This window comes from Sporisorium graminicola, chromosome SGRAM_3 (assembly GCF_005498985.1).
Source record: "Sporisorium graminicola strain CBS 10092 chromosome SGRAM_3, whole genome shotgun sequence".
Classification (NCBI taxonomy): domain Eukaryota; kingdom Fungi; phylum Basidiomycota; class Ustilaginomycetes; order Ustilaginales; family Ustilaginaceae; genus Sporisorium; species Sporisorium graminicola.
In genome coordinates this window covers 294,979-310,229 of record NC_043733.1, presented here as the reverse complement: position 1 = coordinate 310,229, position 15,251 = coordinate 294,979, and the positions used below count along the sequence as shown (strand labels likewise).

The 15,251-nt window shown below is 56.9% G+C and overlaps 5 protein-coding genes across 5 annotated transcripts; 3 read left to right on the top strand and 2 right to left on the bottom strand.

Annotated features, from left to right (window-relative positions):
• Positions 1-517: 517 nt before the first annotated feature.
• EX895_004337 (uncharacterized protein) lies at positions 518-1,453 on the top strand (the record flags this gene model as incomplete). Its single annotated transcript, XM_029884932.1, has 1 exon — positions 518-1,453. One exon carries the CDS (start codon positions 518-520, stop codon positions 1,451-1,453), a length of 936 nt encoding a protein of 311 aa, XP_029738682.1.
• Positions 1,454-1,960: 507 nt separating this feature from the next.
• Positions 1,961-3,913, top strand: EX895_004336 (uncharacterized protein; the record flags this gene model as incomplete). The annotated part of the gene is made up of 1 exon (XM_029884931.1): positions 1,961-3,913. One exon carries the CDS (start codon positions 1,961-1,963, stop codon positions 3,911-3,913), a length of 1,953 nt encoding a protein of 650 aa, XP_029738681.1.
• A 110-nt stretch (positions 3,914-4,023) lies between these two features.
• Positions 4,024-5,571, bottom strand: EX895_004335 (uncharacterized protein; the record flags this gene model as incomplete). The annotated part of the gene is made up of 1 exon (XM_029884930.1): positions 4,024-5,571. The coding sequence occupies one exon, from the start codon at positions 5,569-5,571 to the stop codon at positions 4,024-4,026; it is 1,548 nt and encodes a 515-aa protein (XP_029738680.1).
• Positions 5,572-6,652: 1,081 nt separating this feature from the next.
• EX895_004334 (uncharacterized protein) lies at positions 6,653-7,308 on the bottom strand (the record flags this gene model as incomplete). Its single annotated transcript, XM_029884929.1, has 3 exons — positions 6,653-6,672; positions 6,788-6,824; positions 6,970-7,308. The coding sequence occupies 3 exons, from the start codon at positions 7,306-7,308 to the stop codon at positions 6,653-6,655; spliced, it is 396 nt and encodes a 131-aa protein (XP_029738679.1).
• Positions 7,309-8,079: 771 nt separating this feature from the next.
• EX895_004333 (uncharacterized protein) lies at positions 8,080-15,234 on the top strand (the record flags this gene model as incomplete). Its single annotated transcript, XM_029884928.1, has 1 exon — positions 8,080-15,234. The coding sequence occupies one exon, from the start codon at positions 8,080-8,082 to the stop codon at positions 15,232-15,234; it is 7,155 nt and encodes a 2,384-aa protein (XP_029738678.1).
• Between the last annotated feature and the right edge of the window lie 17 nt (positions 15,235-15,251).

Genomic DNA, 15,251 nt, shown 5'->3' with positions numbered 1-15,251 from the left:
AGGCTTATTTTGAATGTGTGTTGGTTGGTTCGGGCAGCAGCAGAGTGAGCACCGGTGTGGAGGCTCTTGGTCGAGAATTATTACATAAGCAGAACAAGTCGAGCTCAACAAGCAGAGCGATCACGGCCTCTATGCGGTGGACGCGTTGGCTGTTGCTGTTGCTCTCGTCGATGTTCTGCCTTTCTGCTGCCTTTGAATTCCTCTTGCAAAGACCCGCACACTCCACTTTTTTGCGAAGGCCAACGCAACAGCTGCGCATATCCACCATCTCAACGCTCACCACTCCGTCACATCGCATTACATTGCACCACCTCGACGCATACCCATCTCGTTGCGCTTTACCTGCAATTGGCGTCCAACTCATTAAGACACGCTCTCAAGCCCAATTCACGGGGACAATTGACATCTCGAATTCAGACACTGCCGTTTTCTGTTAGCATTGTCTGGCTCTCTCGGCATATCGCATTCCTTCAAAGCTCACGGACAGTCCATATCACCCTCCGCAACATAACCCAACATGGATTTCCAATCTATTATGCAGCAGGCGCGTATGGGAGGTGGGCCCGGTGCAGGAGGATCCCCCGGCGATGCGCCACAAAACGACAATGCAGAGATGGTCTACATCTCGTCGCTAGCATTAATCAAGATGCTCAAGCACGGCAGAGCAGGTGTGCCCATGGAGGTCATGGGCCTCATGCTCGGCTCTTTTATCGACGACTACACCGTGTCGGTGATCGATGTGTTCGCTATGCCCCAGTCCGGTACCGGTGTCTCGGTAGAGGCCGTCGACCCGGTCTTCCAGACCAAGATGCTCGACATGCTCAAGCAGACCGGTCGTCCCGAGATGGTGGTGGGATGGTACCATTCGCATCCCGGTTTTGGATGCTGGTTGAGTAACGTCGACATCAACACGCAGCAGTCGTTTGAGCAGCTCAACCCGCGTGCCGTCGCCGTCGTCGTCGACCCCATCCAGTCGGTCAAGGGCAAAGTAGTCATCGATGCTTTCCGACTCATCAACCCGTCGACGGTCATGCTCGGCCAAGAACCACGACAGACCACCTCCAACATTGGCCACCTCAACAAGCCCTCGATCCAATCGCTCATCCACGGCTTGAATCGACACTACTACTCGATTGCCATCGGCTACCGCAAAACCGAGCTCGAACAGAGCATGCTTAACAACCTCCACAAGCGCAACTGGACCGAAGGGCTGCGTTTGAGAGACTTTGGAGAGCACAAGGAGAACAACAGGAAGGCCATCGAACGCATGCTCTCGCTTTCCGAGGCGTACAACAAGTCAGTGCAGGAGGAAAGCACATTGACACCAGAACAGTTGAAGACCAGGCATGTGGGCAAGCAGGACCCTAAGCGACACTTGGAGGACGCGGTGGAACAGACCATGGGCGATCAGATTGTGCAGAGCTTGGGTACTATGCTGCTTGCAGAGCTGTGAATGCGAGCACACCATGTCGTGGCAGTCATTGTACTCTTACCTTCGCTTTAGCAATTCACTGCATGTCGTGTCGAGCAAGAGAGAGAGACAAGAAACAGACACCGAGATTCAAGCTGAGCCAGCTTCTGTTGCCTAAAGTATAGATAGGTGTATTTGCGCATCAATCCGTGTGCATCAATCCGTTCGGCTTCAGGCACAAGACGATAAGAATGCTGAACGCCAAAGCCGAAGGAGCAACTATCCGCATCGGCGAATTTAATGGCAGATTGCGTGCTTGCACAGCGCCCGGCCCTCTACCGCTGCAAATAAAACGTGCTCTAATATTCATCGCGAGCCGAGATTTCACTTTCTTCTTGCTGCCTTCGACTCGGACTTCCATAACACCAGCCAGCTCATAGATAAGCCGACCGACCTTCAGATGGCTGCCACCCACCAACTTTCACTCATACTACCATCTCACCCGTTTGCTCGCCCACACCCAGCTGCACACCGCGGCGTCCTAGAACCATGACCGGCGCAACGGCATCAGGGACCCATATCAAGCCACGCACACGACAAGAAGGCCCCGAGACTGTCCTGGTCATTGGGGGTGGAGCCACGGGCCTTGTCACGCTCCGCAATCTCGCCGAAGCGCGCGGCCACGATTCTGAGGGCGCATACCCATTGTTCGAGCCACTCCTCGTCGAGCGTCGCGATGACGTCGGCGGGGTGTGGTACTGGTCCGACGAGACGTATGCCCTAGAACGCACCCTTGGTCCCGAAAAAGTACAAGGACTTACGTCTGTCTTCGACCCCAAGGGCACCCCGCACTGGCCGTCGCCTGCATACCTCAATCTACGCGGCAACGTTCTGCCCGAGTTTCTCGAGTTTAGCGGGAAGAAGTTCGACCCGCCCGCCAACGGCGAGACGTTCCCCTCGATGGGTGAGACGCACAACTACCTCAAGTCGTTCGCCGCGCCGTATCGCCGCTACATCAAGTGTAGGGTCGAGGTGCTGCGTGTGCAGGAGCTGCCCGGTGATCGCGGGTGGGAGGTGACACTGAAACACTGGTCCGACAGCGCCGTTCCTAGGACGGAGGCGGTGACGTTTACGCCCGTCGTGGAAACGAGGGTGTTTGACCGCGTCATCGTTGCGGCAGGGTGGTACGATACGCCGTATTACCCCGACGTAGAGGGGATACAGCTGGCCAAGGAGCAGGGCCACATTCATCACTGCAAGCACTACCGCGATTCCACGCCGTACATCGGCAAGAAGGTCGTCGTGGTGGGCAACAACAATTCGGCCAACGAAGTGGCTGCCCATCTGGCGCCGTTCAACTCAGTCTCCCACCCTGTGTACAGGTCGGCAAAGAGCGCGCCGATTGAGAAGTGTCCTGCACTCCCAGATGCGAGGATCAAGGACGTCGGCTTGATCACCAGGTATCAACTCGTTCACACTGCTGCTGCTGATGCGGGGCGAGAGAAAGGCACCAAGGTGGATCTGACGCTTGCGGATGGGAGCGTGATTCGAGATGTCGATTATGTGATCCTCGGTACGGGATATGGTCAAAAGTACCCGTGGCTGCACGTCCTCACCGACGCAGCGCGCCAGAGCAGCTCGACGGAAGTGGAACCACTGACGCCAGACTCGCTCAAGGGAACACGTGTACCGTACATGTACAACCATGCCCTCTTCTCCAAGTCCCCGCGCCTCACACTCGGCTTCGTGGGACTGCTCATCTCGTACACGCCCTTCTCGTACGCCGATCTCAACAGCGCCTGGATCGTCGCCGTCTGGTCCGGCCTCATCACATCCGTGCCCCTCTCCATCGAGGCTCGCTTGCAGTTCGAGCAGGATCGGCTTGCGTATCTGTACGAGACACGGTCGAAAAAGGCTGCCGAAAAGGGCGAGAAGCTGGATCCAGCGGATCCGACGACGTATGCGTACTACCATGCGATTGCGCGGTCCAGGGCGGAAGGTCCGCCGTCTGAAGCGCATTTCGCTGCGGAATTGCTCGAGGAGCTGGTGAAGGCGGATCCGACGCAGCAGGGCAGGTGGCCGTGGAAGTGGGATGATGATAGTGAGGAGAAGCGCGTGGGTATGTATAGGCGGAAGAAGGAGTGGTTGGAAGAGAATGGGGAGAGGATCAGGCATGATCCGTTCGACCTGCTGGGGAGCAATAATCAGAGGTATGGGCATTTGGTGGGCGAGTTGGTGGATGCCGGGTGGAGGGCCAGGCGGCTGGGGACGACAGCGTCGAGGACACCAACCCGTCTTGGGGAAAAGCAAGCCCAACCGCAGACGAATTTGGACGTGTGGCTCTCATCCTTACCGCGGTCCGCACGAAAGGTTGCATGGTACACGGTGATGGCGGTGCTCAGCTTTATGCTCTTCGTCTGCTTCGCATGGTTCTTCGTCGCTTTTGCTGAGCTCACCAGGCTCCTCTTTGTTCTGCTTGGAGATATGTTCAGCTTTCCATAGATTCTGAGTTCAGTGATGCAATAGACTGCGCAGCATCGTTCACACTCACTGAACAGCGGGTATCGAGCGAAAAGCTATGAGCATTCAACAAGAGCTTATTGTGTCATGTGTCATTTGCCACTTTTGGCTGATGTTCGAGGGGGACCGTTCCTGGTCTGTTTGGCGTCGGTGGATGGTGGTGGTGGTGCGGGATTGTCGTTTTGCGTCGACTTGGGGGCGGAGCTGCCGGAGGTCCCAGGGGATTTGGCTGCGTTGTTTGGCTTGCTGCTGGTATTGCGCTGCTGCTGCGCTGCGCTGTTCTTGCTGCCGCCTGTTGTATTGGTAGATTTGGCCGTGGGTTTCGAGCCTCTTCTTGTAGCGGATGCGTTCCTGCTCGACGGCTTTTTGTCGTCCGTTTCTGCAGTCGTCGTGGTCGCCGGTGGGACGACGCCATCAGCCGCATGCTTACCCGGCACCATGGCAGTGGAGTTGTTTCGGCACGCCACCTCCAACGCGCGCTCCGACGCAACTGCCCTGGCTTCAGCGCTGCCCAACGCTTTATCCATGGCTTGGATGAGTCGATGACAGTCTTGCACTTCTTTGCGCAGCTCTTCTGCTTCGCCTGCGGTGCTGTTGGAGTCGAGGCTGGCACCAGAAGAGAGTAGGCGGCCAAGCTCGTCGTTTTCGCGCTGAAGTTTGTCCAACCGCTGCAAAAGACGCACGCCTAGGATGGGATTTGAAAGGGCCTCGGGGTTGGTTGTAGCATCTTTGTTTGGCTCATCCGGATCGTTCTTGTCGGCAGATTGCCATGCTGCCCAGGCTTGCTTCGGTTGGAATCCTACTGCTTCGGTTCGCAAACGCAGCAAGTCGTCGCGCTTCTCATATGCTTCGACCATGGAGCGCAGCGATGAGACATATTCCAGCACCGATGAGTCAAGTCCAGCAGTCTCGGAGCTCGAGGTCTTTGCGGTTTCCGCATCGCTCGGAGCCGACGTATCCGACCGTAGTAGAGGCGGTGTAGCCTGTCTTTCAGGGACGCTCGGCAGCGGCGGATATCGTAGGGAGATATTAGATCGAGACTCGTCCGCGCCGCTCGCCGATTGGGTATTTGAGGGCAAAGATGCCATGTCAGAAGTAGGCCGGGATGTTGGCGCAGGTTTGTTCGGCAGCGAGGCGGTTGGAGCGATCAGATTCAGGTGAGCCACCTGCGACTCGAGACTGGGACTTGCACCTTGAGGAAAGACAAACGTGTTGAGGCGGGAGCGGCCTGCGCTGACTCTGGGACTGTGACCAGAGGACACGGACCCTGGCGTGAGATGGCTTGGAGAGAGGTCCCCCGTGGCTGTGTAGTCGGCAGCGCCCAAGTAACCGCTCTGAGGATACGTAGCCGGGATGGCATTCTGGTAGCCCACACTCGTCGATGATGGAGCGTAGGGCTGGGAATAAGGCGGGTACAAGGCGTTCTGATACTGCGCATGCTGTGAATATGGGCTGGTGGAAGCAGAGACGTAGGGGTCCGCGGAAGGATATTGTTGCGGATGGTAGTAGACTTGCTGTTGTCGGAAAGGTGCGTAGTTGGGATCTTGAGCGTATTGATGTGGAAAGCTTTGATGGTATTGATGCTGTGGCTGCTGTGACTGGTAGTGAGGCTGCTGCGGCCTTCTCTTTTGTGCTGACATGCTATTCACTCAGCTAAGTAGCCGCAGTGGGATGGTCGTAGTGATCAGGGCTCAGTTTCGACGTATCGCATCGATCCTCGCATGACTGCGCTTCTTGCCTGAGTGTCGCGTGTCGAGAGAGGGCAGCGCCGGGACGGTACCGTTATGAAATGTGTGTGCTGCACTTGCTGTGGGGCGTCGTGGGAAGAACGAGTGTCGACTTCGGACCGTCCGAGATGAACGAGGGTTGGAAGCAATGGTAGGACAGATCGAAAGCCTCCCTCTCTTTCTCCACAATCTGCAGGGTTTTCGACACGCACGCTTTTCCTCCTCACGAAATCACGGCAGTAAAATGCGGCAGCAAAAATTGAGAACAACACCTGTCGCGCTACCTGCGTTTGACATTCTTGTCGCCATCATCATCACCACCAGCACCGCAAAGCAAGCTTGTGCAACATCTCCGGAATGATTCGCCGTCCGCCTACTAGCCTGTCGGTTCAGGAGTCCGACGTCGAGACCCTCAAGGCATACCGCAGGGCCAAGATGATGCAGCACAATCCCAACCTCACCTGCTCCTCCTTTTCCTCCGTTCGCCCAGACGAATCCGGATCCGTTCAGGACTCGCATCACGGCCATAATCACCATCACCTTCACCATCCGAGCCATCACCACGCTCAGGAGGGATCCGACGAGCAAGAGGACCCTGGAACTCAGCCTGGTTTGTCTCAGCAGGAGAATCACAATCCGAATCAGCCTCAGAACGGAGATAACAACACCTGATGCAGGCACTGTCTCGCAACTTCACCAACAGGCTGCTTTTGAAGTCGAAGCCCCTGCACATCTGATCTTAATCGATTAATCGATGAAACGAGGCACCGAGTCCGCACTTATCGAATCTCTACACTCTCGACATTCTCAACGATGTGCTCAAGACGCTCGCTCGGAGAACGAAACGGCGAACAAAGGGTGGACCTTCATACTCTGACCGTGCCCCAGCGATGGCCCTGCTATGCAGCGCCAGACAAGGGTATGCCACATTCCAGGTGTGGAAGCGTGACTAGATGCATTATCGAGAACAGCCCCGCCTTCGGAATGGAATTGGTCAGAAGATGTCGCCGATCTCTACAAGGATTACAAGCAGACGATGTGGAAGTTTCATTACGGAAGCAAAGGAGCATCTCCGTCAGCGTCACCGTTCACAACCACGTGTCCAGCGCCAATCTACTTCGTAACTCACCTTGTATGTATCGAGCTCGGATTTTCTCATCCAACAGCTATTCAAGTGCGCATGCGAAGCGTGGTCGGGTCATGCATAATGTGTTTGTCAGAAACAGTCGTCAAAATAAGAAGCTCAGCGTAGCTACGAGAAAGTAATACCGTCACTAACGGCTCACTGGCTGACATGGTCACGTTACTCACCCATTCTTCTCGACCAGGCAATTCTGCTCCCATGAGGTCGTCATCGTCATCGTCGCCCACTTCGATGGCTTTGGTTTCTGCTAGCGTTGCACCACTCTGCCGCTTCCTGTTGCCGTCATTCTGATAGAAGGACGCCGCCAAATCCGAATCTTGTGGGTCGCCGTTGTTGGCGCTCTGAGGTGATTGTGTGCCCTCGGCTGCAGGTGTAGCATCTCCAGCCATCTCCTCGTCCAATGCTTCGGCAGCAGATCCATAATGTGCATTATCTCCCTCGACACCCACGTCAATATGCTGTGCAGCGCTTCCGCCAGCTACTGACGAGCTGCTTGTCGATGCCATCTCTGGTTGACGAGCTGATTTTAGACGGCAGGCCGAGTGTGTCCGTAGCTCTGGATGTGTGCACCGAGTCGCGATTTGAAGCTCAACGCTCTGGAGTGTGGTTGCGGGACTTGTCTTCTGTGATACCGAACTTGTACGAGAGAGGCGATGGATGATTGGTCGCAAGCAGGTGATGATGGTATCAAGAGGTCGAGAAGCTTCAACTTCTCTATTGAAAGACAAATTCTCCACACTGCAAGCGTGCATACTTCAGGTGGTCCGCACAGACGTCACAGTTTTGCAACTCTGTTACATCGAACCATCAGCTCTAAGCAAAAAAAAAAAATCATCGAGATCGCGCGAAGGGGCAAAAAAACTCGATTTTGGATGCTTCGGAAGATGGAATTCGAGGTTCTGGGAGTGGCGCGCGTTTGTTCAACTGCTGAGCAATCGCTTTGTCGTCTTCGAGCTTCTCTTCGTCGTATCATCCACCCATCCTTCTCGACGATCCCCAGCTACAGCGACCCAAAGGCTTCTTTTGAGCTGGGAAGATCTATCACATCAACATCGCTGGAGCCTCCAATGCTGGCAGCACGCATCTGATTGCGGACCACTCCATCCCAGCAAGCACACCATCCATCACCATAAGACCCATCTTCCAGTCTGTATTTAGTACTTCCACCATCGACATCCTTCCTCTACTAGGTCGCACCATTACTTCGGTGCATTGTATCCGACTCACCTTGATCGACCAAGTTATCACATAGCGGGCAACACCCCTGCCTGACAGTCATGTCCGGTCCGCCCGGGTACAGGGGTCCGCCTCCCTCAGGTCCCTCCGCCATGAGAGGTCCTCCTCCCGGCATGCCACCCTCTGCCTCTACGTCCTATCGCGAGCCTGCTGCGCTCACGCAGGAGCAGCTCCAAGCCAAGGCGCGCAAATGGCAGCAAACACAGAGCCGTCGCTTCGGCGATCGCACAGGGAAGACCGGCTTTGTCGACACAGGAAAGCAAGAGATGCCCCCCGAAGTGCTTCGAAAAATCATCAAAGAGCATGGCGACATGACCAACCGCAAGTACCGTCAGGACAAGCGCGTCCATCTCGGTGCGCTCAAGTATCTTCCTCATGCCATGATGAAGGTGCTCGAAAACATCCCCATGCCCTGGGAGCAAATCCGCGAAGTGCCCGTCCTCTACCACATCACCGGCGCCATCACTTTTGTCAACGAGGTCCCAAAGGTCATCGAACCCGTCTTTCACGCACAGTGGGCCTCCATGTGGATCGCCATGCGCAGAGAGAAGCGTGACAGGCGACATTTCAAGCGCATGCGGTTCCCACCCTTTGATGACGAGGAGCCCGTCGTCGACTACTCGGACAACTTGTTGGATGTCGAACCGCTCGAAGCCATTCAGCTTGAGCTCGACGAGGAAGAGGACGGCGCCGTCATCGACTGGTTCTACGACCACAAACCGCTCATCAACAACCGCAAGCACGTCAACGGCCCGTCCTATCGCTTCTGGAATCTCGACCTGCCGCAGATGGCCACTCTCCATCGTCTCGGTCGCACTCTGCTCAGCGATGCATCCTCGTCGGGCGATCGCAACTCGTTTTACCTCTTCGATAAGAAGGCCTTCTTCACAGCAAAGGCGCTCAACATGGCCATTCCCGGCGGTCCAAAGTTCGAGCCTCTCTTTAAAGACACGGATGGGTTCGATGACGACTTCACTGATTTCACTGATTTTCGCAAGGTCATTATCCGCCAGCAGATCCGCACCGAGTACCGCGTCGCCTTCCCGCATCTCTACAACAGCAGGCCGCGCGCCGTCCACATTGGCACCTATCACGAGCCCAAGAACGTCTACATCCGGTCCGACGACATTGACCAGGCGTTCTACTTTGATCCAGCCATCAATCCTATCTCAGGGCGAACCCTCGTCAGCTCAAATGCGTTCCGCACAGAGTACGACGACGGTACTCCTGTTCTCAGCCACGAGGACCAAGTATTTGGCCCTGGCGTCGAGTCCGACGACGAACTGCCCGACGAAGTCGCCTTCTCCCTGCCCGACCAGATTGAACCCTTCCTGGAGGATGCGCCGCTCGAGAACGAGCTTACAGCCGATGCCATCGCCCTGTGGTGGGCGCCGAAACCCTACTCACTTCGCAGTGGACGCACACGCCGCGCCGTCGATGTGGCGCTCATTCAACCGTGGTACTTGGAACACTGTCCACCCAATCAACCGGTCAAGGTGCGTGTCAGCTACCAGAAGCTGCTCAAGAATTACGTCTACAACAGCCTGCACACCACCAAGCAAAAGGTGCACAAGCGCACAAACCTCTTGCGAGAGCTCAACAATACCAAGTTCTTCCAGAACACCTCGATCGATTGGCTTGAGGCAGGTCTTCAGGTAGCAAAGCAGTCGTTCAACATGATGAACCTCCTCATCCACCGCAAGGGCGCCTCGTACCTTCACCTCGACTACAACATGAACCTCAAGCCCACCAAGACGCTCACCACCAAGGAGCGAAAGAAGAGTCGCTTCGGTAACGCTTTCCACCTGGTGCGCGAATTGAGCCGTGTCATGAAGCTCGTGGTCGACGCGCATGTCCAGTTCCGTCTCGGGTCCATCGATGCCTTCCAGCTGGCTGACGGCCTCCAGTATCTGTTCAACCACGTGGCAACCCTATCCGGTATCTACCGCTACAAATACCGCTCGATGCGTCAGATCCGGGCCTGCAAGGATCTCAAGCATGTCATCTACTACCGCTTCAATGCTGCTGGCGTCGGTAAGGGTCCTGGTGTCGGCTTCTGGGCGCCCTCGTGGCGTGTTTGGATCTTCTTCCTGCGCGGTATCGTACCGCTGCTCGAACGCTGGCTTGGCAACCTGCTGGCGCGTCAGTTTGAAGGCCGTGGCGGTCGCTCCGGTGCTCAGTCGATTACCAAGCAGCGTGTCGAGTCGGCCATGGACCTTGAACTGCGCGCCAGCGTCATGCACGACATTCTCGACGCCATGCCCGAAGGCATGCGCCAGAACAAGATTAAGACCATCATGAGTCATCTGCAAGAGGCATGGCGCGCTTGCCGCAGTAACACACCATGGAGTCCCAACCTGCCAGCACCCATCGAGAATCTCATCCTGCGCTACGTCAAGCAGAAGTTCGACTGGTGGACATCCGTGGCGCATCAGCAGCGTGCACGAATCGCGCGCGGCGCTACCGTCGATAAGACGGCCGTGCGTAAGAACCAGGGTCGTCTCACCCGTCTCTTCCTGCGTGCCGAGCAAGAGCGTCAGGCCGATTACCTCAAGAGCGGGCCCTACATCACCTCGGAAGTCGGTGTGGCTGCCTTCACAGCTACCGTGCAGTGGCTTGAGGCGCGTCGGTTCAGCCCTATCCCCTTCCCCAGTCTCAACAACAAGCACGACGTTAAGCACCTGGTCCTCGCGCTTGATTCGCTCAAGGAAGCCTATTCGGTCAAGGGCCGTCTCAATCAAAGCCAGCGTGAAGAGCTTGCGCTCATCGAACAGGCCTTTGACAACCCGCACGAAACACTGGCGCGTATCAAACGACTTATGCTGACGCAGCGTGCCTTTAAGGAAGCCGGCTTCGAGTTCTTTGACACATTCAGCAAATTGACCCCCACCTACGACATCGAGCCCATCGAAAAGATCACGGATGCCTATCTCAGCCAGTACCTTTCGTACGAGGCCGACAAGCGCCAGCTGTTTCCTGCGTGGATCAAGCCCAGCGACTCGGAGCCTGCACCGCTGCTCGTATACAAATGGTGCAACGGCATTAACAACGCGAACGAGATCTGGGACACGTCCGAAGGGCAGTGCAACGTGCTCATGGAGACGACGCTCAGCAAGGTGTTTGAGAAGATGGACCTCACGCTGCTTAACCGCCTCCTTCGACTGATCATGGATCACAACTTGGCCGACTACATCACCGCCAAGAACAACATCTCGATCGTGTTCAAGGACATGTCGCACGTCAACTCGTACGGGCTCATTCGCGGTCTGCAGTTCAGCGCCTTTGTATTCCAGTACTACGGCCTGGTGCTCGACTTGCTCATCCTCGGCCTCCAGCGCGCCAACGAGATGGCGGGGCCGCCCAACATGCCCAACGGCCTCTTCCAGTTCCGCGACACCGCCACCGAGACGCGTCATCCCGTGCGCCTGTACACACGATACATCGACCGAATCCACATCCTCTACCGCTTCACCGCCGAAGAGGCGCGCGACCTGGTGCAGCGCTACCTCACTGCCAATCCTGATCCGAACAACAGCAACGTCATCGGCTACAACAACCGAAAGTGTTGGCCGCGCGACGCTCGCATGCGTCTTGTCAAGCACGACGTCAATCTCGGTCGCGCCGTGTTCTGGACGGTCAAGAACAGCCTGCCACGATCGCTCACCACCATCGAGTGGGAAGACACGTTCTGCTCCGTCTACAGCAAGGACAATCCGAACCTGTTGTTCTCGATGCTCGGCTTTGAGGTCCGTATCCTGCCCAAGATCCGACAAGAAGATGTCGATGTGGCGCGCGACGGCGTGTGGCCGCTCATCCAGGCCAGCTCTGGTGAGCGCACCTCGACCGCCTTCCTGCGCGTGTCCGAGGAAGGCATCGCCAACTTCAGCAACCGCGTCCGCGCGCTGCTCATGTCGGCTGGTGCAGCTCCCTTCAGTAAGATCGCGAATAAGTGGAACACGTGTCTGATCGCGCTTATGACCTACTACCGTGAAGCCGTCGTCAATACCGAGGAGATGCTCGACCTGCTCGTGCGCAGCGAGAACAAGGTGATTAACCGCATCAAGTCTGGCGTCAACAGCAAGATGCCTTCCCGCTGGCCCATCCACATCCTTGCGTCGCCGAAAGAGCTCGGTGGTCTTGGCATGCTCTCGATGGGCCACGTGCTCATTCCAGCCTCGGACCTCAAGTACTCGCGTCAAACCACTACCGGCATCACCCATTTCCGTGCAGGTCTCTCGAATCAGGAGGATCAGCTCTTGCCGGCCCTGTACCGCTACATTACTCCCTGGGCCTCCGAGTTCGAAGACTCGGCGCGTGTCTGGCAGGAGTACGCGCAGAAGCGCAAAGAAGCCAACGAACAGAATCGTCGCTTGACGCTCGAGGATCTGGAAGATTCATTCCACCGCGGTCTGCCGCGTATCGCGACACTCTTCCAGAAGGACCGCACTATCTTGTCCTACGACAAGCTCTGGCGTGTCCGCCAGGAGTTCAAGAAGTATCAAATCGCAAAGGCACAGCCGTTTGCATGGACCAACCAGCGCCACGACGGAAAGCTGCACAACCTCAACCAGCTCCGTACCGACACCATCGCAGCGCTCGGCGGTGTTGAGACCATTCTAGAGCACTCGCTCTTTGCCGCCACGGGCCATCCAACCTGGGAGGGTCTGTTCTGGGAGAAGTCGTCGTCGTTTGAGGAGAGCATGCAACAGAAGCGTCTCACCAACGCACAGCGCTCTGGTCTCTCGCAGATTCCCAACCGTCGATTCACGCTGTGGTGGTCGCCCACGCTGAACCGCAGCAGCGTCTACATTGGTTTCCAGGTGCAGCTTGATCTGTGTGGTGTCTTGATGTCCGGCAAGATGCCCTCGCTCAAGATCTCGTACATTCAGCTCTTCCGCGCGCATTTGTGGCAAAAGATCCACGAGTCGGTCGTCATGGACTTGTGTCAGGTCTTTGATCAAGAACTCGAAGCGCTTTCCATCGAGACGGTGCAAAAGGAAACGATCCATCCGCGAAAGTCGTACAGGCTCACCGCTTCGAGCTCTGACATTTTACTGTTTGCCAGCTACAAGTGGCCCATGTCACGGCCATCGCTGCTGACCGACTCGCGCGATGTCATGGACGGCTCCAGCGGAAACAAATGGTGGGTCGACGTCCAGCTACGATGGGGCGACTACGACTCGCACGACATCGAGCGCTACTGTCGCGCCAAGTTCCTCGACTACACGAGCGACAACACGTCCATCTACCCGTCTGCCACGGGTGCACTGGTTGGCATCGACCTCGCCTACAACATCCACTCGGCCTACGGCATCTGGTTCCCCGGCAGCAAGCCACTCATTCAGCAGGCGATGGCCAAGATCATGAAGGCCAATCCGGCGCTGTACGTGCTGCGAGAGCGTGTGCGCAAGAGTCTGCAGCTGTACAGCTCCGAACCCACCGAGCCGTACCTCAACTCCAACAACTACGCAGAGCTGTTCAGCAACCAGATCATCTGGTTCGTCGACGACACCAACGTCTACCGAGTCACCATCCACCGTACGTTTGAAGGCAACCTGGTCACCAAGCCCATCAACGGCGCCATTATCATCTTGAACCCGAGAACCGGTCAGCTCTTCCTCAAAGTCATTCACACCTCGGTCTGGGCCGGTCAGAAGCGATTGGGCCAGCTCGCCAAGTGGAAGACAGCCGAAGAGACGATCGCGCTGGTGCGCAGTCTGCCCGTCGAGGAGCAGCCCAAGCGCATCATCGTCTCGCGCAAGGGTATGCTCGATCCACTCGAGACGCACTCGCTCGACTTCCCCAACTTGTCCATCGTCGGTTCCGAGCTGCAGTTGCCGTTCCAGTCGTTCCTCAAGCTCGAGGCCATCGGCGATCTGGTGCTGAAAGCGACGCAGCCGCAGATGGTGCTCTACTCGTCGTACGACAACTGGATGTCCAACGTCAGCAGCTTCACCGCCTTCTCCCGACTAATCCTCCTGCTGCGTTCACTGCACGTCAACCAGGAGAAGGCCAAGATCATCCTGCGTCCTCATCCCGGTGTCGTGACCGAGCCGCACCACCTCTGGCCCACGCTCACGGACGAAGAATGGATCAAGGTCGAGATTCAGCTTCGCGACCTGATTCTGGCCGACTTCGGCAAGCGCAACAACGTCAACGTCAACTCGCTGACATCGTCCGAGATTCGCGATATCATTCTCGGTATGACGATCCAGGCGCCGTCGGTGCAGCGTCAGCAGATGGCCGAGCTGGAGAAGACGGCCGAGGCAGCACAGCAGGTGACGGCGACGCAGACGCGCACGGTCAACGTGCACGGCGAGGAGATCCAGACCGTCACCACGACGCAGTACGAGAACAAGGTGTTCAGCTCCAAGTCGGATTGGCGCGTGCGAGCACTGTCAGCAACCAACCTGCCGCTGCGATGCCAGCATCTGTATGTGTCGAACGACGACATAAAGGACGATGTGGATTCGCTCACCTACGTCATGCCCAAGAACATCCTCAAGACCTTTATCGTCAACGCCGACTTGCGCACACAGGTGGCTGGGTACATGTACGGTGTTTCGCCTCCCGACGCGCCGAGCATCAAGGAGATCAAGGTGATTGTGTGGGTGCCTCAGCGCGGGTCCAACCACCGCGTCGAGCTGCCCGATGACCTACCGCAGCACGACTTTATCCTCAAAGACCTCGAGCCGCTCGGGTGGATCAAGACATCGTCGATGGACCTGCCGCACCTGCCCCCGCAAGACGTTGCGATGCACGCGCGCACCATGGCGGCACACACCGAGTGGGGCGCCTCAACCATCTGCATCACATGTGCCTTCACGCCCGGTTCCGTCTCGCTCTCGGCATACAATCTCACTGTCGCCGGATTCGAGTGGGGCCGCAAAGCCAGCGATACAGAGATCGCCGCTGGGGGAGGTGGGTTCAACGCAGGCACGATGATGGACCGTGTGCAGCTGTTGCTCAGCGACCGCATCTTGGGTACGACGCTGACGCCGAGCGAAGGGGCGTGGAACTACGGCCTGAGTCTGTCGGCGCAGTGGACGAGCGCGTTCAAGTACAGTGTGGTGCTCGACAGACCGGCTGCGTTCTGGGACGAGGTTCACAGGCCGCAGAATTTTTTGACGTTCACCAACGCGGCGGACGAGTATGACACAGGTGACGTCGCTGACGTTCAGGATGCGTTTGCATAATTGAGGTTGCTGTTATC